This window comes from Centruroides sculpturatus, unplaced genomic scaffold, assembly GCF_000671375.1.
Source record: "Centruroides sculpturatus isolate CEXI.00-Female unplaced genomic scaffold, Cexi_2.0 scaffold252, whole genome shotgun sequence".
Lineage (NCBI taxonomy): Eukaryota > Metazoa > Arthropoda > Arachnida > Scorpiones > Buthidae > Centruroides > Centruroides sculpturatus.
Genome location: NW_019384463.1, coordinates 290,537 through 316,003, shown reverse-complemented (window position 1 = coordinate 316,003; position 25,467 = coordinate 290,537). Strand labels below are relative to the sequence as shown.

General features: G+C 30.7%; 2 protein-coding genes across 2 annotated transcripts in view; one reads left to right on the top strand and one right to left on the bottom strand.

Moving 5' to 3' along the window:
- Positions 1 to 5,319, bottom strand: part of LOC111620961 (transmembrane protein 170A-like) — a 12,353-nt gene extending 7,034 nt beyond the window's left edge. Inside the window, exon 1 of the mRNA XM_023362988.1 lies at positions 4,864 to 5,319. The gene's annotated coding sequence lies outside the window, so the exon portion shown is untranslated. The remainder of the gene's footprint in view (positions 1 to 4,863) is intronic.
- The window catches only part of LOC111620942 (craniofacial development protein 1-like), a 30,226-nt gene continuing 9,536 nt past the window's right edge, over positions 4,778 to 25,467 (top strand). Inside the window, exons 1-3 of the mRNA XM_023362966.1 lie at positions 4,778 to 4,935; positions 20,174 to 20,285; positions 20,363 to 20,633. Of these exons, the coding sequence (XP_023218734.1) occupies positions 4,875 to 4,935; positions 20,174 to 20,285; positions 20,363 to 20,633 (444 nt within the window). The 5' untranslated portion in view covers positions 4,778 to 4,874. The remainder of the gene's footprint in view (positions 4,936 to 20,173; positions 20,286 to 20,362; positions 20,634 to 25,467) is intronic.

Sequence of the window (25,467 nt, the reverse complement as noted above, 5' to 3'; positions counted from 1 at the left end):
CCAAACTAGACAATAATATATTATATATTATATAATATAATATATAATAGTATATATAGAAATAGTAATCAATCAAATATAAAATTATTACTAGTAAGTAATAATTTTATATTTCTGAAGTTTATTATTTAGTTACAAAATATAAGACAAGTTAAATTTTTAAAAATTTGTTTTATATTATTTGCAAATTATGAAACTTTGCAGACAGTTGGTGACATCTATTAACAGGTCTGGAATATTTTTTCACAGTTTTTTTAAGTTTTACGAGATTTCGCATAGAATTTTCTAGTATAAAGTCAAACATGATCTCTAGTTGTTGTTCATGTTCATAGTCTCCTGAATTGTTGGAGTTATTCAACACAACTGAACCAGAAAAAGGAAATATTGCCTAGTTTATTAAAAAATATGAATCAGAAAACAAGATATTAATTTTTTCATATATGTTACATTTTTTTAAAAACTCACTTACTCTGGGATCAATTACTAAACCAATTCAGTAAAAATACTTACATTATTCAATTTTCTCTCTTTCTCTGAAGATAATTTCATTAAAAGTACTAACAAATATAATTTTAATTTTATATATTTTTGTGTAAGTTTTTAGTTATTTTGAAAAATTAATATCAAAAAGATTCTTGTAATTTAAATTAAATTAAATTTAATTATATAACTATGTTCAATATACAAAAATATATTCAACAAAATAAAATTGGGAGCAAATTTATATTTTAAATGAAAAAAAAAAACCAACAAAATTTAAATTGATATTAGAATTAAATTATAGTAAAACAACAAATAGAATCAAAATACAATAAAAATATACTTGGACTTCTATTATAAAAAACTAATTAAGAAATATTTGCATTAAGTTTTTAAATATATAAAGAATAATTACATAAACTTTAAAATTCTTAATTGAAGAGAGAGAAAATTTAGTAAGCAACTCCTGGCATTGTCTATATATTTTGCATCATGTATTCATGTTTATCATTGTTATTATAATGTAAGTTCAAGTAAGTTCCACAAGATTTTTGCTTTTAAGCTAAAGTTAAGGAGGACATAGCATTTGCTATATTTTGTTTATAAGCACAGAAGTAACTCTTCTGGAAGTAGATTTAAAGAACAATCTTATATAATAAAAATCATTTTATTTATTAGTTTAAGTATGTAATACCCATATTATTTAAATTATTTATTTCATCCTCATCTAAATGTAAACATCTATGTAACAGTTGAATTTCTCTTATTTCCTGGAATAGTGAGTATTTTAAGACTTAAAAGCTAAATTTTTGCCAATTACTATTAAATGGTAATTGAGAAAAAAATGTGTATTTTGTTACTTTTTTCAAGATTTAGTTATCTAAGAATTAAACTTTTAATAATCAATCATTCTAACAAAAATCACATGGAAAAAGCTTTTTTCTAATAATTTATTGAATTACAAATCAAGGAGTCAGTGCAAGAAGAATGTAAGTATATAAGTCCACAAATTGCTGATTTTGAATTATTGGTTTTGACTTCTGTGCATGTGTTCCCATTTGTCCAGACCAGCAGTTCTCAACCATTGCAGTATCCCTCCACTATCGGGACTCCCATGCAATGGCACCTTCCCCCAGCATATGTACAAGAGTTTATTGCTCTCTATTCAGCATTTATTTCCTTTTATTACAAATTAAATAATACTAATAAGATTTGATTAAAAATATGAAGAAAAATATAATTGGACTACTAAAAATACAGATATATCTATCTACAGCATTTTGCACAAATAAAATGGATAATATCTGTACATAGTGTACAACCAGAAGTTTATTCCTTCCGAATAAAGTTATAATAACGTAAATTAATACCAATGGGATTCCAAACAGCAACCTCAAAGTATGAAACTGGCGTACCCCCACTGAACGACTGGCCACTTTTTAAATAATAGATATTTTAAAGGTTTTAAGTAATTGTGCAATTTTCAACTAATTTTCTCTTCTAATTTTGAGTGTAGTGCCTTGCTTCTTGGTACATGTCAGTCTACATCCTCACCAAGTTTGATCCAAAATCAGTGAATTCAACGTCATGCTGTTCCCTTATCAGTCATATACTGAATAGCATTGCACATATTGGCTTGCGCCTCTCGTGAAGATGTTTGTGGCTCCCAATAGAGGTACGCCTCACCAGTTGGGAATCACTGGTCTGGACAATAAAAATACACATCATGCCCAATAAAAAAATAAATTCACATATTAGAAATCAACTCCAGCAAAAAGTTTAACAAAACAAAAACATTTTCAACCTAATTTGATAGGTCTTCATCAGTTGATTATTCCAAAATAAAACATATTTGAGTAAAAAGAACATTCAATAAAATAAAACATATGTTTTACTTTGGAATACTCAACTGATGAAGATCTATCAAATTAAGTTGAAAAGATTTTTGTTTTGTTAAACTTTTTGCTGGAGTTGATTTCTAATATGTGAATTTATTTTCTGACATTCCTTCTAGCTTCTGTAATTTGTTATCATGCCTAATTGTGGGCTGTCATAACATTTGAAGTTTACACTTGCAGAATAACAGTATAAGTCCAAAGACAGATTTCTTACATGCTTTTGAGAAAGAGGCAGGATAAGAAGGGTACAAGTTCATGGGCTCATACTATTGCATATAGGACAATGTTGCCTGGTTTTCAAATAAGAACGTCTTCCTGCTCAATGTACTCTTACAGAACCTTTTTTTTTCCCTTCAATTTTTTCTCTATATAGTCAGTAAGAATTAGATAAATTGTCTTTTCAGTCAGTCTGATCCAAAAGGCATATTTTTGTGTTGTAAGCAATGTTTAATCTGAAACATGCAGATTGAATTCATTTGCTAGTTCTTTGGAAGAACCACAGAACCAAGAAATATATTTTAGATAACAATGCTTTGAATAAAAGTTCATTGAAACTCTTGCATGCAGCATAAGGATATATAGCGAAGGGCCTCACAATTGCATTGACATTTGACCTACCAGGCAGATTTTGTGGGACAGAAATCCTCTATGTGAGCTCTAAATATAGGCTACCAAGGAAATTCAATATCAAATAATTTGTTTTTTTGTATATCTTGAAACATTGGTCCATATATTTTAAGAAGGATTTCTAGAACCAATCCTTTCAAATAATTTATTGTATTTCATAACAAACAAGCAATTATTTATTGTGACATTAAAACATGCAACCTGGCATTGTGACAATCATATGTATTTAATTAATGTATTTTATGTAAAATATGTGCTTTCCACCTCAAATTAGTAGTGGCTTGCCCCTGTACATCATAATTTTTCTTTATCAATAAAGTCATGCCCATCATTTGTAACACCTTATGGGAGAAACTTTTGAATTGAAATAATATGACTTCATCAGAAGTTCTTATATATTTAATCAAGACCTCCTGCCCCTGAGGTTTCTATATCCGGTCTCATCTTTCATTTATCCAACTTCGTTCTCAAGATTAAGGAAAGACAAATGGATGGAAGGATGGACAACAGTGGGAATTTATAGGTCTACAATTTTTTCAAATTGCTGCCCAATTAAATTGCATAGGGTTAGCTTTTTTCAAAATGTTTGTAGTACTATCTGTACAAAACAAGATTTATAAAAACTGATAATCTATATATCAGTGACGAGTCTGATTTTTCAATATTAAGTAAATATTACTAAAAAATACAACATATATAAAAAAATCATTAATAAAAATATATAATTTCATCATTTTTATTTAGAAATCATCAAGAAACTAATTATCTCTTATAGATCTGAAATATAAAAGAAATTATTATTAAACAAAGTTTTTTTTTGACCGATCAGGAACAAAAAACAACACCAACATATGGATAAGAAATTTAACTAGGAAAATGTAGTATACAATAATATATATTAGAATATATATAGAAAACAATAATATAGATTATTATTACGGTTATATTAATGGGAAAAATATGAATCTTATTCGCTCATTTCACTACAACTTTTACATGTGAAATATAATAATGTACACAAAGACAGAAAATAAAATTCTCTACTTCTTATAAATGAACTGTAATTTAATTTATACGCTTTAATTATCAACAATTATCGAGATTAAGTACATAGTTTATATAACCATGATATTAAATCACAATAAAGAATACAGAATAAGATTTATTTTCAACTTTATAAACGGTAATTAGCATCAATGCACCTATAACCATTGCGACTCGACGATAATTTATCAATTATTTATAAAAGTAAATAAACCATCGACCTGTCATTCGATATAAGATACCGTATTGGAATTTTTACACACTTAACATCAATTCCATTAAATCACAATATTAATGTTTACATATTGTAACACACTTAAATCATAATATCCATTCCATATTTAGTTAAAGGATTATCATTATTCTTTAATGAAGATTAAATAAAAACTTAATATATATAAATACAGTTAGAAAGATGTAATATTGCATGTTCTGTTCAAGACAAAGTCAATTCATTTGATATTAAATTCTTGATTTATAAGGAATAAATTAAGATGAAACTCAGAAAAAAATATTGATAATTTGTATCTTTTTTTTATACAACTAAATGTATAAGGGAATTTCTTAAAGATAATTCATAAAATATGTCAAAAAAATATATTTAAACTTACAAACGGATTCATATTTATCCGACGAAAGAAGTTAATTGCAAACGTTACCTCTTTTAATATTACTATGGTAACCAATATAGCAGTTGGCACTAACGCCATCTGCAAATGTAAGCTTCCTAAAAGAACCACCAGGGAGTCAATAAAAATTATATCTATCGATATTTTAAATTTCTAAATCAATTTGAAATTTTTCAAATATTTACTTGTTGAAGAAATGGAAACCGAACCCGATTTCGAAGAACAAAGTTCGACAGACGAAGATTACGTCCCTTCTGGTAAGACAAAATTGTAATATGTAAATCAAATTCATTATTTTGTCTGTCCGTGGCGCAGTAAACTAACAAGTCAATTAAATATAACATTTTTTTTTCCCATGGAATCTTCCCTTTATAACATCGAAAATATAATTTTTTTTTTTCGATGTTATAAAACGATTTCGTATTAAAAATTCCACTGGATGTTCGATTAAATATGTAATTTGATTACTTAAACGGCTTACGTTTAATAAAAAAATGTTAAAAGATCGATGGAGATTACTGCGACAAAATTTGCTATTAAATCAACATGGTGTGATGATTTGCGAAAATTATATTAAAAAAAACACATATTACAGCCACAAATGCTAAATAATTAAATTTCTCCTTATCTTTTGTCTAATTTCTTTCATTTGCTACATTTTTCTTTATATTTTTTAATGAAATTACAACATTTTCAATAAATATTAGTAGTAATTAAACTATATAAACGTTTTGGTAAATAGCTGTAAATCTATTATTATTATTAAGAATGTATTTGTTATTGTTGATTCTTAATACTGACCGTGTTAATTGGGTGTCAATTTAGGACCCTATTTTCATATAAGTACGGGTGTGGATCCGGCAGACGCCCGTAATCGTTATAAAATGGCTACGGAAATAGGATTCCAAATGGATACCCGATTAATGTGATCGGTATTAAGAATCATAACAATCCACGAAAAACCTTTTTTTGCGAGTGTTATGTCACTATTAAATTCCACAAGTACTTTCGACCTCCACCGAGGTTGTGGAATTTAATAGTGACATAACACTCGCAAGAAAAGGTTTTTCGTGGATTGTTATTATTCAACGCAGTGTTAAGTTGTTGGAAGTCGTTTATCTTAGTATTAAGAATCGATGATAATATAGTTGGCTGCCAGAGGAAAAGAAGAATATTTCTAATACGAAGCTAAAATTAGCAATATTTGCCAGATATACTCGTTTGCTTTTATAACCAGTTAACAGGGTTTTTTGGATGAATAAAATGAAATGTTGTGTCCTTTGAATTCGAAATTCGTTTCGGGAATCGTTACTGTGATTGATGTTGGAGAGGCTCGAAAAATTGGTACGAGCTGTCGTAGATTGTACCTTTACTGAAGAGGGATCGGCGTTTTCACCAGTCTGAACTGTGTTTAAATAATATATCTGGGAATAAAATTGTCTTCTAAGTAATTCTTGAACTTAGGTGAATGTTAAATTTGAAGGATGTAATGTTTTGTTTTATTCATCCAAAAAAGCTCCTTTTGAGTGGTTATAAAAGTGAATAATAATTATTTTTTTGTATGAATTTTAATGTATTTCGTACTTTTATATTAACAATACATTACATTTTGATAATAGCATATTGATTATGATTATTCATACATACCAGAGTTTAATTTAGTATGTTAGATGAGTATCAATATATTTTAATTACATAAAACCAGGATATCTGTAATCATATACTATAAGATAAAGTCCAGATTATTATTAGTATAGCTGTGTCATTTGATGAATAAGATGTTCTTATACAGAAAATAATCATTTCCTCTATGATCATAATGTTTCAGTATAAGGAATTTTATTATTGAATTTTTATTCTAAAGTGATTTAAATAAATAAATGTGAAATACAGGTAACCCCAGTATAACACAGTAGTTACGTTCCAAAAAATTGCCATGTTATGCGAATCAAAGAACTAGTACGAAAAGGAGGGTTAGGTTCCAAAAATTAAAAAACATGCTACTATATTTTCATAATTAAGTTAAATATCTTTATTAAAATTTTCTTAAGTGATACATATTAATATAAATTAAACAATGTTTTCTTTGTCATCACTAAAAGCTATTAACCGAGAGCGTTTTATTTTTGGCAAGTTATCGTTATCCTCTGAGCATTTTTCTGCATTATTTTCAGATTCATGCTTTACCTTTTGCAAAAAGTATGTAATTTTAGATTGCTTGCTTCTAGTTAAAAGATCTTTATAAATTTCCTTATATGGTGCTAAGCACTTATGAAATAAGGGAAAAACATCTGGCAACATCAGAAGCAGAAGCGTCGAGATATGGCAAAATTGAAACAATTTTCGCGAAGGACCATGTTTATGGAGACGAGAAAAGAAAATTTACGCACTGAAGTACTAATAGTTCACGAAAATAATAATTTTCATGAACTATTAGTACTTAAGTATGTAAAAACTTATTACATTTCATGTTGTACGAGGGTTTTACCCATTTCTCGAATCGTGTCAGAGTGAATCCGTGCTATAAAAGTACTGTGTTATACGGGGGATGGTACCAATTCTCGAACCGTGTTAGAGTGAATCCGTGCTATAGAAGTGCCGTGTTATACGGGGGATGGTACCAATTCTCGAACCGTGTTAGAGTGAATCCGTGCTATAGAAGTGCCGTGTTATACGGGGGTTACCTGTAGTTTTAAACACAAGATAGAGACATTGTGTTTAATTTTTTTTTCATTAATTTCAATATCAAAAATACATGTTAATTAAGAGATTTGTTTATTTGTTCACTCCTCTTTCTTCTCTCAGAGAAGCATTATAGACCATTGCCTTTTCTTTTTTTCTTTGTCCTCCTCTCAAGTTTCTTCCAGAAACCTTTCTTAAAACATTCATACTGGATTGCCAAGTGATCAGTCTAGCAATCTCTATTTTTTCTCTCCCTCCTTGTAATATTCCATCGAGATTTGCTGAGAGTACTATTAAACATATGGTTAGTACATCTGTATCTCCTCCCAAGCCTTTTTAGATAATATCATTAGTGAAATTTTGCTCCTCACTTGTCACTATGTGCATTCTGTATATTAATGCATTCCATGTCACCCTCTTTTATCTCCATAGATTCCTAGAGTTTAGGGGAATATAGATCCTGTATGTATCATTTCTAAAAACACAGGAAGGGTCAAGTGTGCAAAATATGGCTATGGAACAGAACTGCATTGTCTTATTCATCAGTTGGCAAACCTTATTGATATATTTGTCCAGGAATGAGCTACTGCACAGTCTGCTGATACCAAACCTCCTACTGTTGCTTCAACAGCAAGTCATCAAATTATTCATCTACTGTTATAGAATGTTAAGATAGTAGTCACTAGTTTGAGTACTGTCAATAAATACAGGACCAAGAACCTGCTCATTCCAGATACTATATCAGACATTTAGTTTAAAACAACTTGTGTTATGGATTTTGAATATATTGTGGAAGATGCTGTGCCCAGTAATACACATTTTGGCAGTTTCACACTCCATTTTGGAAAACATGCTTCCAATGGTTTAAATTTTCCAATTCTAAAAGCATGTTTAATATTGACATCTGTAACCTTTAATTTATCTTTGAAAAGTTTTCAAGCCCTTAACTGAACAATGATCCAATTTATTGTTGTCTTCTATGCCTAATATTTCAATATCATTCCTTCTTTCTTTATCTTGTAATTTCATTAACTTTTCATGCAGATAATTACAGATTACAGTAATTTCTGTGTTTTGATTTGTCACTTTTAACCTTTTTTTCTATCAGTTTCAAAGACAGATAGCCTAGATTCGACATCTACCAATGCTTGTATCTATATTCTCAATCCATTCTGTCTAAACAGTTCAAAAGTGTTTCTAATTTACTATTTGAAGACACTTGCAGTTTCAACAAGAGTCAAATTCCTTCTTGAATGTTAATCTCCTTTTTGGCACTTATATAAGACAAGATCAACTGCTCCGTTGACTCACCTGAGACATTTCTTACATTTTGTGGTGATCCATCTTGAGATAGTGGCAAAAATGTTTTTCTTTACTGAGACGAAAACTCTGACATTTTTCCAGAAGAAAGCAAAAGTGAATCAAATCAAAGAGCAAAAAACTTCATGCCAACAGCCACAACAGTCAGACAGCACTCCTGTAAAGGAAATCTAAAATCAGTCTTTTAATTATTAATTATCTGTGAAAAATTATAAGAAATATTGAATTTAATCCTGATTAAATTATTATATAAATTTAACCAGGCCTATGAGTATAAGCAAGTTAAAAAATATATAAAGTTATTATCAGTTAAATTGTTTATATATTATTAAATTTGGATAACCTGTGAAATCATTAGAGAATTTAAAATTAAAAACAAAACTTTCATGAATACAGATAGCAGCTCACTTTAGTATTCTGTGAGAAAGATGTTATAAGATTTTAATAAAAGTTATTATTTCTAATACAGTGGGTGATCGGTTAACGAACAAATTGGATAATGAACACTTTCGCGAAAGATTTTTATGTTCGGACAACGAACACCTCACATAACAAACACAAGAAGAAGCGACATAAAATAGTGAATACCGATTGGTCTTCCTTTGTCTTCAGGCAACATTTCGAAATGTTTCGGAGTGCAAGAGATGTTGACATTGATGCTCAACCTGGTATATACCAATCGGATAGTATTCCTCTGAACTTTGAAACTCTCTCTTGTAATTCCAGCCTTTTATTTTTCTGACAGTAACAATTCTTTTATTGTATTCGCAAGACTGTCGGGCGGGCACTCGTTAAGTTTTGTGTAGGTTTTATTTTTGAAAAGTGAGAGTATAATAGCAAAGGTGTGGACAGAAGATGTCCGATGTTGCTGGGCAGTATGCCTTGAACAGGTCTATAGTAGGTTGTAGTTCAATCTTATCTAAGAAAGATACTGTATAATCAAGAAGACTCAGACAGCTAAAGGAGTAACAAAAATCACATCTGAAAAATAAAGAACATTGAACAGTTCATAATAGAACCCGAAACTGATCTGATGACAGAAGAATGCCAAGAACTCTTGAATGAAGAACACCAAGAAACACAGTGAGATATGTTTTCTCTGAAAAAGAGGTTTAATGCCAACATCTGCTATTAAAGATCTTTTGAAGAAGTAGGAGGATATCAGAACAACAGTTTTAGAATGGCATCCAAACCAAGTTCAGGTTAATAGGCTTGGGGATGTCTACAATTACAATGCTATTAATTACTTCTGAAAAATCCTGAAGAAGATAGAAAAGCAATTGACTTTAGACAGATTCTTTAACCCCCACAAACAGAAAAAACATGACTGATAAAAATGCAAGACTATATATATATTTTTATTATTACATATAAATAAATGTAGTAAGAAAGTATATATTTTTTATTTTTTGGGGTATCCAGAACGAATTAATCAAATTCCCATAAAAACCTATGGTAAATCAATAATCTGTTAACGAACAATTCAGACAGCAAACAAAGTCTTAGAACAGATTATGTTTGTTAACCAATCGTCCACTGTACTTATTTCAGGCATTCAAAATATTAATATACACAAATGTTTTTATTCCTATTGGAACATCCTCAGTTTAAAAATTGAATGGTTAGAATGTAATACAAAATTGTTTCTGTACATTAATATTTTGGCTGCCTGAAATAAGCATTGAAAATAAATAATTTTAGTATGGTACGAAGTATTAATAAAGATTGACTGATAGTTTAAGTAAATAACAATTATGTTTTCTGTTAGTGTTAATCCAATTAAAATCCTAATTTTTATCTTGTTTAATGATGATTATCTTTTGTGTCTACATTTATTCTAAGAACAATAATGATAAGACAACAATTTTTGATATTTTAAAATCATATATTCAGAACTAATCTATGGAATAATCAGTTATAGAACGTCAAATCAGAAAGTATGTAAAATTATAAATGTTACAATTACATATTAAAATTATACAGTTACATATTCTTATATTAATAATAAAACTTTTTAATTAATAATAATAATTAACTATTTATTTACAATATTTATACAAAATAAAATAAACAAAAGTAATTTCTGTTTTTATTCTTGTCTACTTTGGACTTTGTTTATTAATTGGACTTATTACACTGGTTTAGTTTCTCTATAGTAAATAGAGGAGAACTTAGAAAAATCAAAACATAATATCTTTTATTTTCATCTATATATTATTTTGATTTTTCTAAGTTCTCTGTTTGCTATATGGAAACTATGCTATTAGTAGTGTAGTAAGTCCTGTTAATAAACCAAGTCCAAACTAGACAAGGATAAAAACAGAAATTAATAAAAGTAAGGACGTATAGGCAAAAAGAATTAAATAAAAATATGTGTGTTGCAAATGACACATCTGCTGTTATATATGTTGTTATTTTTTTTTGTATTTGTAACTGAAGTTATTGAAGCAAGACTTGAAATCTGTTTAAAATATTATGGTCTTTCATTCTTAAGCTAAAATCTAAAAAACTTAGTGGTTTTGGAAATTTATTTTTTCTTATTTCAAGTATTAAATATAATGCTCATAATTATATAAATTTCTATACAATTAAAACATGACTTTATCATTTGATTATAAGTAAGATTATTGGCTTATAACTTGACTAATTAAATATATAGATAAAATGTAATTTGGATTAAAGGTAGGCAATTAAGTTACCATCTTGTTTTAAATTTAATAATAAGAATTAATTTAATTAATTTAGAATATTTTGAAAGAAGAGATTAATTCAAGACTCACGCCCACAACTTCACAACTTCTGGTTTGTGTACAGATGTGTTGCCAATTACACTACCTGCAGCTCTGTCCAATCTTTGCTTTCAGATCAATTAATTTAGAAGATATAACCATACAGTCTGTTGTCATGCCAACTGGAGACAACTATGAACCCATGATCCTGGCAGGCATTCAGCCAACTTTAAGCTTTTACCTTGGCAAAATTTAAAAATTATTTTAATTACTTAATAATATTCTGGAAGAAAATATATAGTCATATTGAGAGTCAAGGCAGTGACTCCCCACCAAATAAAAAATCCAGCAACGAATTGCTTACCTTTCCTTTTCTTTCCTGGCAACATTTGTTGGTGTCATTTGTTACGATATTTTATTTTAAAAAACTTTTTATATTTTTAACTATTATAAAATGACAAAAACTTAATTTTGAGGGTAGGGATGGGTTTTATAAAAAAATTGTAAATGTTAATAATGAGTAAAACCATCATTAAGTCTGACTCTACTGCAGATACATAAGACCCCCTTTATCTCCCTACCCCCTAAATTTAATAGCATCAATCTCCTAATAAACACTCCCTGCAAAATTCAGAAATTTTTGATCAAAAGCACAGGAATTATTAAGCTTTAAAGAGGGTGAACAAAATTATGCCTTCCCTACATACAAACACAGAGAGAGACTAACATCCATATATACAGAACCTCTTGGATATTTTTTGCATATCTTGATGTTTCAAAGTTCCCTGGGTATGTAAAAATGTAAAAATCTTAGGGTTCATTTTTTGACTGATTGCCATACTTTCCTTCTGTTATATATAACAGTCAGGAAAATAAAAGTCACTGACTGACTATGTATACAGGAATCAGAGTTGCCAATTTTTGGGGGGTCAATTTCTCTGCCCCAAAATATCAAAAATCTAAGTAATACTGAATATCTCATTCAAAAGTTAATTGTTTTCTTAGGCAGTATGCAAAATGTCAAGATTTTTCTATAAATATAAAATGGTTGCTGGAATATAAGCAATTGAAAGATACAAAAATCACCTTTTGATTTTTTTGAAAAGTTGTATTTTCTTCTTCTTTTCTTCATCTGGCACTGCAGATGCTTGTAGAGAAAAACTATTGGGTCTAGAAAGCTCAAATTTTAAACTTAAGCTTTTCTTGTTATCAGTGAGGTGCCAGCAAAACCCTAGGTCAATAGATCAAAGTTCATGGTTGTTTCCAAAAGAGCTATTTCAGTTTTATGGCTTAACTTTATACTTATAAGGATAAAATTGCATTGAAATAAATGAATTTTATTCAAAATGTTATTCAGAATAAGAAAAACTGAAATTTATGCAAATAAAAACTTTTTATAATGATTTTACTAAATGATGTATCAGCATTCAGTGGCCATTGCTGAGCACGACCAGACTTTAACATCATCATGTTAGATTGCAACATAATGAAAAGTTAAAATATATTTAGAGATAAACATAGATGGCATCGTTGTTTCTAATTTGAGGCTCTGGAAATGTTCCAGAGCCTCAAATTAGAAACAAATCTAAAAACCTCTAAATTTGTTAATATTATANCATAAAAAGCTTAACAAGAAATGCTTATTCCGGCAAAATGATGATGTATTGTAGCTGAGAAGAATGACATTGTAGCCACTTTTACACGTAGGACTTTGCTCAATATTTGTACTTAGAAAATGATTTTTCGTTGCTTGCAATTGCCAAAAATTTCAGAGGTAAGTTTTAATATTAACTTTATTACGACGTCTACTGCATATTTTGTTTAAAAACCTCTAAATTTGTTAATATTATAAAGTATAATTTTTATGTCCATAAAAGGAAATATTAAATTTATTATAGGTAAAAAACCTTTTCTCAGAAATTAGACAAAGGAAAACTAAACAATGTAAGTCATAAGATCAACTATCTCTGATTGAAATCAAATTAAATATTAATTTTGACTCATCTCGCGATCTGAGTTCAGATCTCATTACACTTAGTAATGAGTGATGACCAATTAGAAAGTGGGGATGAGGAAAAATAACTAACCAAAGTGGCTGATCTGGGACCAAAAATGATAAAATCTCTGATTTCAAGGACACAGAGAGCTTCTCTCTTTGACTTCTCATTATGCAGCATCCTCCTTGGTTGAACTGTCCACTTCATCCTCGACTCAAACTGAACTGATTATCACTTTCCCAACAGACTTTCTCACAACAACGCCTTGGTGCAGTCAACTCTAAAGAGGATTCTTCTTTTGGGCCTCTTTCTCTTTAGAGAAAAAAAAACAACCTGAAGATTTACAATATTCACCTGCAGATCCAAGAATATTATTGTTATAAGCTTTATTTTTGTATTTAAATAAATCTGGACAATTTTTTTTAACTGTTGAGTCTGACTCTGTCTATCACACCCATATACGAATTGGCACCTCTCTTTTGTTCTGACTTTAAATTAAGTGCAACTCAGAAACCTGATGCTAACATCAAAGTTTACAGCAATTTCCTCTACAAAGATTTAGCTAAATTTTATGATTATAGGTCTGAAGTAACATATAAGTCGACTATCTATGTTCATGCCGTCCTTCTCCTGAAGACTTTATAGATTCTCTGTTCCATCTATAAGGAGATAGCCTGATGTAGTACACACAAAATTGTTTTTATAAGAAACCATACAATTTTCTCACTCCTTAGAAATGAATAAGATTCCATTGAGAGAAAATAGTACCTTGGCTGAAACATCTGGAAAGGGTATAAACGTACAAAGCCTTCAGGAAAGGGACGGCAGTTAACTTCAAAGAGACAGACTCTATCTCACAGCTTGGAGAGTGCTATTTGAGCTTGTCTAATTCAATGCATTTGACATGCACAACTTTGCATGTTTGATCTGTAATTTAAAAAAAAAAAAAAATGTTCTAAGATTTTAACTTTTTGTTTTTCCATTTATGTTCTGTTATCATTTACACCTGTGGATGTGAATTGCAAAGTGGGCATTACACTTGTATGTTCAAAGAAAACAATGAATAGATAGAAAGCAATGGTATTATAGTTGGTATTATAGTAGAAAAAAGTAAATGGCCATGCAATGCAAAAAATCTATACATACTTATTCTTAGGGCCAAGTGGTTCCATTCCCTGAACACTGGGAGTTTGGTTGTAGGTTCATACCTTGCCAGGATGGGCTGGCCACATGGAGTTTTCCAGATTTTCTCCATGTCTGTAATGCCTAAATAGGGGCCAGTTACCCTTAAAAGACCTCCTGGAAGGCATTTCCCCTAAGCAATCGCCCAAGTGTTGCAGTGCCATAAATTAACAAAACAAACAAACTTATTCTTAGAAAATCTTAAATATAACAATTTGATTTCTTGAAATTAATAAATAATAAATTAAAATGAGAGTATCTATATTTCTTTCAGAATAAAAGCACTTTCAAGTCTTCATTATCCAAAAAACAAATGATATCTAAACAAGAACATCTGAGATGTAAAAAATTGCTCCAAGTAAAAACTTATCAAATTTAGACAACAGTCAAAATTTTTCTTAGGATTTTTTTTTGTAAAGATAAGCTTTTGGTACTTGAAATAGTACAAGTAAAAATGTTGAGTCTTATGAATACTGCTTTAAAGTGCCAAACTTATCCAAAGAAAAACTCCTAAGAAAAATTTTGACTGTTGTTTAAATTGTGATAAGTTTTTACTTGGCCAAGTTTTTACATCTCAGATGTTTTTGTTTGTGTTTTCTTCCAGAATACTCAAAAATATCATAAATTAATTAAATAAAATAAAAATTAAATAAAAGATATCATTTAAATTAATTTTTGTTATTAAATTTAATACAAGATGGTGATTAATTGCCTATCTTTAGCCCAGTTATGTAATATCTGTATATTTAATTAGCTAAGTTATAGCATGATAATCCAGCATTATCATTTGATAAGTAATTATTTATAATTAGCGGTATAACAGTTAAATATATCAATTATTTATAAAATAATTATTAATGAAAGCTTGAATAGTATGTTTGTATTTTCTTTAATCTACAAATAATAAAGTAAAACTTAACTACTGATTAACTACTACTGAATTTCAAAAACTGTTCAAAATGATTATTAAAAACTGTTTTTTAAAATCTAGTAATTCATATTGTCATATTGATAGTAACAATTATTTTCCTTTAATATATATTTTTTTCTCTGAGAGAATCTTTTAGGTTTTCTATCATTTATTATTTATCATTCATTATTCTATTGTCACATTTAGCTGATACTGGTGCTAGTGCTATGCATGACTGAAGTCAAAGCATAGCTACCCAAACAAGTGTAACATTAAGCTTCTGTGTTCTTGACATGTGTGTCAACATCTAGAAATTTCTTAACAATGTGACATGTTCAATATTGTGGCTTTCTGTAGTGTCGTGTATGTTTTTATTAAGGTTTAACTTTTCTAGACTTTTGTTTAGTGTATGTGATATAGCACTAGTAGAAAAGAAGACAACAGATATAATAAATACCTTATCCATCCTCCACAGCTTTATTTTTTGGGTGAGTGGAATGTACTTGTTTATTTTTTTCATTGGGAACATTTTTCATGTTATGAGTGTTTGGAATGGAGATGTTTGTATTTAAACAATGCCATTTTCTAATACTACCTATGGAGTATATTTGTAGTATAGTACCTGGGTGTTTTAATAAACTGTGGTTGTGTGTAGTCTCTTGTTGTATTATATTTACTATTTGATTACACCAATGTAAATAGTCTGTGCTAAGAACTTGCAACTAGAAGTTATATGCTGTATTGTTTCTGGCAGAATGGGACATTTTCTCCAAGAATCATATATGAATGATGTATCCTTCAGAATGTGTTTTCTGCAGTATTTAGTGTTTTTAGCTTGATATTGAATGGCAAATATAAATTTCTCTGTCTTTCCAAACAGGCAAGATCTAGTCAGCCAGTAGTTTGACACAGTTTTATCAACATAGTGCTGAGCTAGGTTGTAGGCAATGTCAGCCATGAAGTGCCTTTTGAACCCATGACTGCTTAGTGATGTCTGTTATTTATGTGTTAAAATATGTCCAGATGCTTAGAATGTAAGTTTGAAGGTGTGTTACTGTCTGTCAGAGTTATAGCTTATATGTAATCTTGATGTTTCTTGAATTTTGTGGGAAAACTTGCAGTGTCAGAATTAATTTGTAGTGCAGTTAACTATATTAGTCAGGCCATGGCCATCTTCTTTATGAGGAAGAGTTAGTCTTTCTATGGATGATTTTGGGTGATGATATTATGCTTATTATGTGTTTTTCTTGTTTTCATTTGGAGTTGCTCAAGATCTGTGTGTCCAGTGTATAACTCCAAAAGAATAAGTGAGTACAGGGACAACATATATATTAATAGCTTTAGTAGTACAAGGTCTGTTCAAAAAGTATCGGACCTTTTTTTTTCCGCGTAAACCAATGATGCGTGAGAGGCCTCCTTCGGTGGAGTTGTGGAGGGGACAGTCATGCACAGCCCTGAATTTTTTCCCGCCTGCAGGAAGCGTCAGTCGTTGGCAATCGGTCTATGAGTGAGGTCATGTAGTGCGCTCTCGTTGGATTTCACTAAGTTGGAAAATGACTGAACAACGTGAGCAGCGATATTACATCAAATTTTGCCAAAAACCTTGGTGATACCCAAGTGTAAACCATTTGCAAGATTCAGCAGGCTTTCGGGGACGATCCTCGAGGCCAAAAAAAGCGTGGCAGGTCCGCAGCAATATCAAAGGTCATGTTGACAGTTTTTTTTACTCTCGTGGGGTGGTGTGTCGTGAGTACGCACCACAAAGCCAAACCATCGCAAAGGAGTATTACCAGGAGGTCCTTCGTCGTTTTTCCGATACAGTGCGACGCAAACAACCGGATCTGTGGTTGATCAAAACTTGGCAGCTCCATCGTGATAACTCATCCGCCCATTCTGCGCATCTGATTCGGGCTTTCGTCGCCAAACACAACAGTCCTGTGGTTCGTCACGCTCCGTACTCTCCCCACATGGCTCCGTGTGACCTTTGGCTATTTCTCAAGCTGAAAATGCCGCTAAAAGGAACCCGAATTTAGTCAAGAGAAGACATTGTGCGGAATCCGACGGACTGGCTGATGGCCATTCCAAAAGATGCGTTCCAGCAGTGTTTCCAGCAATGGCAGGAACGCTAAGAGAAGTGTATACATTACCAAGGAGACTACTTTGAAGGGGATTAGGGTTTTGTACCTTAAAGTCAATAAATTTATTTTTGCCGACCAAAGGTCCGATACTTTTTGAACACACCATGTATGTTTTGCATTTAGGTATGTTCTTAGTACTTCATATTTGTTCTGGTATTCAAGTGTTAATCTTTGTTTTATCAGTGCATATTTTATGTTTGGCCTGTTGGAATCCTAAATTTTTGTAAAACTCAACCTCTTCCATGGACAAAATTTTGTAACTTTTTGATAAATATAAAATATATATCATAATTATGTGCAGGTAATTTACAATGATATACAGGTTTACCTCATAGAAAATTGCCAGAATAGAAATAAACTTTCATATAATCCATTCTACCATATATCCCATGCTTCTGAAGAAACCATTGAAAGTATGACATTATATATATATATATAAACTCCATGAGCTTAAATAGTCATTTGAAAGGTGATGAAAGCTGTACATTATCTTTTATTTTGTAATTCTACAAGACCGTTGTTGTGTGGTGTACCACCATATTGTTCTGTTGTATAAAACGAAAATATGTAGATATTTTCCTATCTCTTTTCTTCCCTCTTTGTTCTTTGTTCCATCAAACATTCTAGAAACTTCTAACCACGTGGAATGAATTGACCTACTTGGGAAACAAAGGGAAAAGGGGAGCCCTGAGGGTACGAATGAGGGGGAACGGACACTTTTTAGCCCGGACGTCGGAGAAGAAGGACGTGGACGAGAGATCTCTGGACTGTTTTAGCAGCAGTCAGAGATACAGCCCTGGACGGGAGGCCAAAGTCGGGATAGGACAAAGAACACGTATCGACCTTCCTACAGAAAACTAGAGTATCGACCACCATTGGGTACCCACCTCTCACTCTTTTTCCACTCTCTATTCCTTAACTTCTGTCCCTCCTTTTTTTTTCTTATTAATAGGATAAGTAGCTTTAAGTCTTAGTCGTATGTATATATTGTGTTATTTGTCGCGATTGAATTTGTCGGTAAAAATATTAATTTTGTCACGGAATTCGTATCAACATTCCTACCTGCGCGTGGGGATTCTTTATTCTTACGGGTTAGCCCAGTACCAAAAGGAGTGTCGGAATCGAACGATCCTGTAGAACCTAAATTGGAACGTAATAACCAACCAGTGAAATTAAAGTTTTTTTTTCATTATTTTAATTGTTTTCCCTTTTTCCTTTAACAACTCACCATTCGGTGACCACAGTTGATCATGTTTGATTCAACTTTGGATGTGTGATGTAATTTTCTTTACAAGGCTTTTGTTTTCATTTTTCTGACAGTACTTTATGCAATTGATCAGCTGATGTGCTTTTTGCCTTCCACCTCTATTCATAAATGACTGCCTTGAGAATTGCCCAAAAATTTTTTGGGCAATTCTCAAGGCAGTCATTTATGAAAAGAGCAATAATTGCTCGATTTTATTTAATTTCAGGCATGTTTACAGGGTTATCCTCCTTTTCGATGAATGTGATATTTTCTTGTTGCTAATAATTCCGTACAGTTTTGGCAAAATGGGAACTTGATCTAGCCAGAAGACATATTCTGCTTGAGAATAGTTCTTTCAAATGTAAGGTGTTGTTGTGTACATTCATTTAAATAGCACTGGACATTGATAGCAAAATTAGCAAAACTTGATTTTCTGATTAGGAGTTGATTCAGTTCTTTCAGTGTCATTGCAATACAAACCAAAATGTTGCCCTCAAATTTCTTTTTCTTGGAAATCTTTATATTGGCAAGTGTAAGTAGATATCACTGATATCAAATCCATCATTATCATAGATCATTAAATGCAAATGAAATAAAATTTGTCATCCAAAATGAAAAATTTTTCAGAGAACTTTTGCAGTAACTTTCATGCTTCATCTTTGTCAGTAATCTTATCTTTGTGTGTCTATTTTGTTCAGAATTACCTGTTTATTTTGATATTTAATGTTTTTTGTTTTCAAAATCCTTGTGGAGTCAAGTACATTAAATTTCAGTTTCAGTGCTACAGATTGAATTGCAACCTTATCTGTCTTCAAAATTTCTCTTCAATTCTTGGCTATCATTAGAGTTTTTGCTTTTCTACCAATCACCTTTCTTTTCTGTGATAGTAATCCACTCTTGAAACATTAGAGAGTGCAGTATTTGTGGAGTGGAGAGTACAGTCTGTTTTCAGTTTCTTCATTTGCAAAATGGTTTACTGTAAACTTTTTACTTAATGTTTTATTTAATATGTAAAAGTTGTATACTCTTTTGTGTAAAGCATTTTTTTATTATTGCAATTTTACAGAAAATTGTTATGAAATGTTCTACAACATTCCATATGCTTTCAAATTATAGCAGTTTTACCATAAAGTTAACTAGAGCCTGAAATATTTTGTGTGGATTTTTCTGGGCACCTGTTAATTTATAAAATATTTTTATTTTTGAAAAATAAATACTGTATTGAAATTTTTATAAATAATAAAATGCTTTGTGGAGAATATAATGGTTTGTTTTATTTCTTTTATTGTAGGAGAAGAAAGTGATGAATTTCTTTCAGGTGAAGAATTTGCTAGCAGTAAAAGAGGACGATCTAAAACAAAAAGAACTCGAGCAAAAAGCAAAAGGAAAACTGTTAAATCAAGGTTTTGCCTTTTAGTTGTTCTAAGTTGTTATAGTAAAAGTATTATTCTGAAATATAATTTTAAAATGTATATTTTAGAAAAAGAAAACGTGGAAATAAATCAGATGATGATTATGAAGATGATGAGGATGACGATGATGATTTTAACAATGGAGATGATAATTCTGATAGTGTTAATGAATCAGATGATAATACCAATGATGATGATGTTTCAAATGGTAATGAAACAGGAAAAAAGTTGCCAGAAGTTGATAAAAAGAAATCAGATTCTTTATGGGCTGATTTCTTAAAAGATGTTGAGCCTCCTGCAAAATCCAAACCTAAAACAGAGCAAAATTTGCAGACACAGGTAAATTATCTAATCATTAAATTTATCATAATGTAATTACTTATAATATCAATTTATTCTGAATGTCATAATGCTAATTAATTATCCATGTATTTGGATAATTAATTAGCACTGGAGTTCATAAAACTTGGAATTCATTGAACCAATATACTGTAACTTAGAATTCATTGAACAAATGAATTCCAAGTTATATTAAAAAAAAAAATACNTACAGTATTATAAGTTAAAATAATGCTTAGATTGTTTATTCATTTATATTATTTATCGAACATGCTAAATGAAAATATGATATAAACTATAATAAACAGACAAAAATATATGACATAACATGTATTATAATACATTACTATTATCAAATAATAAATCTATAAATGCATTTATAGTCAGATGAATGGAATATGATAAAAGGGAATGCTTTTCCAAAATAAATTTTTAACTTTTATAATCTATCAGATTTGAAAAGATAAATATGAAAAATTATAAAATGAATACAGAAGGACCCTGCTATGTACAGCCATTACATTCTAAGACCTCTTGCAAAGAAGTGAACCCCATTAATTATTATTTTCTATACTAGCATACCTATCATAGAGGTTTTTCTGGAAAATCTTAAAAAATTGCCAACCACTTTGCCAGTTTAAAAAAACTTTTTTACCATTTCAAATTATTTATCGCCACCAGTTTTACTTACTAATTAATGTAAGTGCTGGTAGCTTTATCAGTTTGATGTCTTGAAAGCGAAAGTAACATATTAAGCTGTTACTTAGAAATAGGAATCATTTTTGAAAAATTTTGAATAACGTATTGATCTCAATGCTTAAACAGTATTTTACATGATGTCATACAAACTTTTTATGCTTTAGTTTACTGAAAAAAGATCAAAGTGATAAAAAATGTCACCCCAAAATATTCTGTCAGTTAATAAAAAAAATTGCAATCTGGAAATGCTGGTTGGCATTGTACAAAAATTGCCTTTGGTTCTCAACATCACTTCCTGTTTTTCTGTCAAAACTTGCCACATGACATTACGGTATTGCTAGACATGTAGAGCTCGACATTCTGCTGTTTTCCTGAAGTGTGCTTTGTAATTTAATTTCACACTGAATGTCAAAATAAGCAGACTAAGGTTTTTATTGCCACTCTCATAAAAATATTGCCAAGTGGTGATTTTCACACTATTCTGTGTGACCTCTGCTTTAGCACATTTTATATATATAAAGGCAAATAAATAGCATAATACTGTAGTTGTAAATCATAAAAACAACTTTTGAAAATTTTCAAAAGTAGAATTTTTTCTTATTTCTCACTAAATTTAAAATTTTAATCTTTTTTCTTTAAAATTGGCCCTTTACAGCTTTTCTTTGTCTTATCAAAGCTACCGGTATCACTATTCTTGACTTTGGAACCGTGTTTGTAAAGTAATTAGCATAAAGGATTGAATTGGATTGATGGTATAAAAAAATGGGTAATTGTCTCCTGAGAGAACTTTTATGGGAAACTAGCTTCTATTTAGGCATTAGCCATAAAATAGGAAAACCAGGAAAACTCCATGTGTCCAGCTCTTTGGTCAGGTGTGAATTCATGACTAACTATCAGTGTTCAGTGGTTTTATCTACTTGGCCACTGATGGGCTAAAGGAAACAAAGAAAAGCAATTATATCACACAGATGACCTGTTAGCAAGATCTGAAGAAAAGACTGATGTGAGTTCCAGTGTTTAGTGCAAAAGAGAGAAATAATCATAGCACTTTCCCAGAACAAGAATGATGAAGGTGCTGTGATGAATGCATTGTGAGAAAAAATGCACAACTAAGTTTTTTTCTTTATTGCCAATAACATAAACCTGAAACTGTGCATGGCAAGTCCACACATGGCAAGGTCCTACTGCATTCAGCATTTTTTATTATATTTCACAATATTTTGTGTGATAAAAACAATCTTAATATTTGGATCAACAAAAAATATAATTTGAGATCTGTCTTAGTGACAATAAAAAAATTATATTAAAATAGAAATACACTTTATAAAATTTTTATGGCTTTATTTCATGTCATGAAATAAAGTGGAACTCCTCAAGAAACCAAATTTTAATGGTTGACTCTGGTTTTAAATTAGATTTTAGAATTACTGATCAATTTGGATATACAGTAGAATCTCATATAATGGATTGCAGAATAACATTTTTTTCCAGGTCCCATCAAATCAATGCAATTTTACCTCCTTTTAATGAATCTGTAACTCTGAATAACAGGTTTATTTTTCTAGACCTATATATTGTAAACTTTGTGCTTTTGTTACATCTGGGATTTGTATAATTGAAGAATTGTACAAAGAGAGTCAGCAGACTGATATCATTGAGGAGAAGCCACGTAGTGAATATTCTAATACTGGTCTAAGTGTAGTGCCAAAATTTAGTTTGGCCATAGTCTTTCGAAGTTTTGCAAACCTTCCTGATAAGTTTCAGCATAAATGAACAGGCTGCACTGTACATGGCATTGTTAGCAGGAAGCAGTTGTATTCAATAGGCAGAAAAGCACCATGAAACAAACCAAGATGGACAAGGTGTTTTAACAAATTGTGAAGTCAAGTGTAGTGCTAATAAGCATATGTAATTTGCCTCTTGTCTGTGTTTACAGTACATACAGTTTCTGTTTGCTTTGTTGTAGTACATACATACAGCATAATATGTCATCTTGTAACACATATTCTTTAGAATAAAGGATAGAGATCTTAATAGACTGAATAATTTCAAGTACAGGTATTCTTTTATGCTGAGGTTAAAACATGGAAATTTTTTTAAATAATGGATATTTTCCTGGATGAACAGGAAATTCATTATTCACAATAACAGATTCTCAGAACAATGGATGATTTTTGGAAGAATAAGCAATCCATTAAAATGAGATTCTACTGTATGTGAGAAGCTTAGAACATATTAATATAATGTTAGGGCAGACCAGATAATATGAGTCATGTAAGAAATTTCATGTTTTGCACAGGTTAGCTTGGAAGTAAGCTGTTGTACTTGGTATGGTAGATAGCTGCATTTGCAAAATCTTGTATGAAGGTTTTCATTATCACTTATAAGTTGTCCAGGCACTTAGTGAACAAGTCAACAGACAGCAGATTCAGCTTTGTAACAAATCTTTGGGCAAGAAAAACAGATTACTGGTGTCATATAAGCTCTGCTTCCATATGTCTGAGTTTGTGAACAAACAGAACTGTTGTTTCTGGACTGAAAACCATCCATGTGAATTTCAGTAGCAATTTCCACATAGTGCTAAAATAATTGTGGTAACATCCCATTTCATCTAACAGCATTAGCAGCCAATGTTTTTTTACGACAAGGACTTCTTTAATAGTAATACTGAGTGCTGCTCAGCCAGGTGCAAAACATTTCTGAGACATGATGTTAATCCTTATCATATATTGTTCCAGCAAGATAGATCCTTATCATATATTGTTCCAGCAAAAACTAACCATTCATAGATGTCTTCATGACAGTTCTCGAAGAAATGTTTTAGGCTGGATTATTTCTTACTTTGGGAACATCAACTGGATTGCTCTAGATTAATTTTTGTGGGACTGTGTGAAACATAATGTTTATGAACAACATTTGGCCAGTATGAATAAACTAAAAGATTGAATTTGTCAGTACATTTGAGGGATTCTGAGAGACACTTTACAGCAAGTTTTATTATTATTTTCAGCCAGACTAAATGAGTGTATTAATCATCATGATGGACACTTACCTAATATCATTTTCAACATTAATTCTCCATAAAATGAGGAATGTACTGTATTAATGTAAAATAATAGTCATGTTTTTCTCTGAAATGTCCTTTTATTTTAAATACCATCATGTTTTTCTGGCATACCCATATATATAATATTTGCATAACAATAAAATTAGTCCAAATAATTATTGGATGTTCCTCACAGTTTATCATTTTACAGGTTTTAATTGTATTTATATCCAGTTTTCAATAAACTTTTTAATATATTTTTTTTTTTTCAAATGCATAAACTACATAAATTCTTCCGACTTTTCTCGAATCCAGGACTTGACAGCTGCCTTCACCTCATCGTTTGAGCTGTAATGATCACCCTTGAGGTCTCTCTTGAGTAGAGGAAAAAAAATAAAAATAGCAAGGTCCAAGATCGGGGGAATAAGAAGGATGTGGAATCAGTTTGAACTTCAGGTTTCGCAGTGTCTCTCCAGTTGTGTGCAAGGTGTGTGGACAAGCATTGTCATGTTGCAAGATTATTGGTGCCAGGCTGCCTCTAACATGATAAGCTCAACATCGGAGGTGTTTTAGAGTCTGTATGTACTGAGAAGAATTAAACAATGCAATGAGGGGCAACAGTAATTGTCTGTGGCAGTGATCGGATGTCCGCTGCGTGTTTCATCAACAATTATGACTTTTCCAGGCTCGCAACCACAAAATTTTATTATCCTTTGATTTACAGTAGACCTATCAACAGCATCATCATCATAAACAACCTTTAAACGATGATGAATCTCAGTAGGAGTCACTTTTTCAGTAGTTAAAAATTCAATAACATCACGCTGTTTAAGTCGCGTTGACATAGCACTAGAACACATCTCCGTATTTCCACTTCTCAAAATATACTGAATGAACGCAACAACCTCAAACTGCACATGTGCATAGAGGGGGAATGTTACTTCCATATGCCACCTGTCACGCTTCTGAAAATCATTTCGTTTACACTCTACAAACATGTGTGCATTACTTTTCAGCCTACCCTCATATGAATAATTTCTGAACAAGCTTTAAAAGGGAACAATCAGATTACATCAGTTGTCTTGTGCA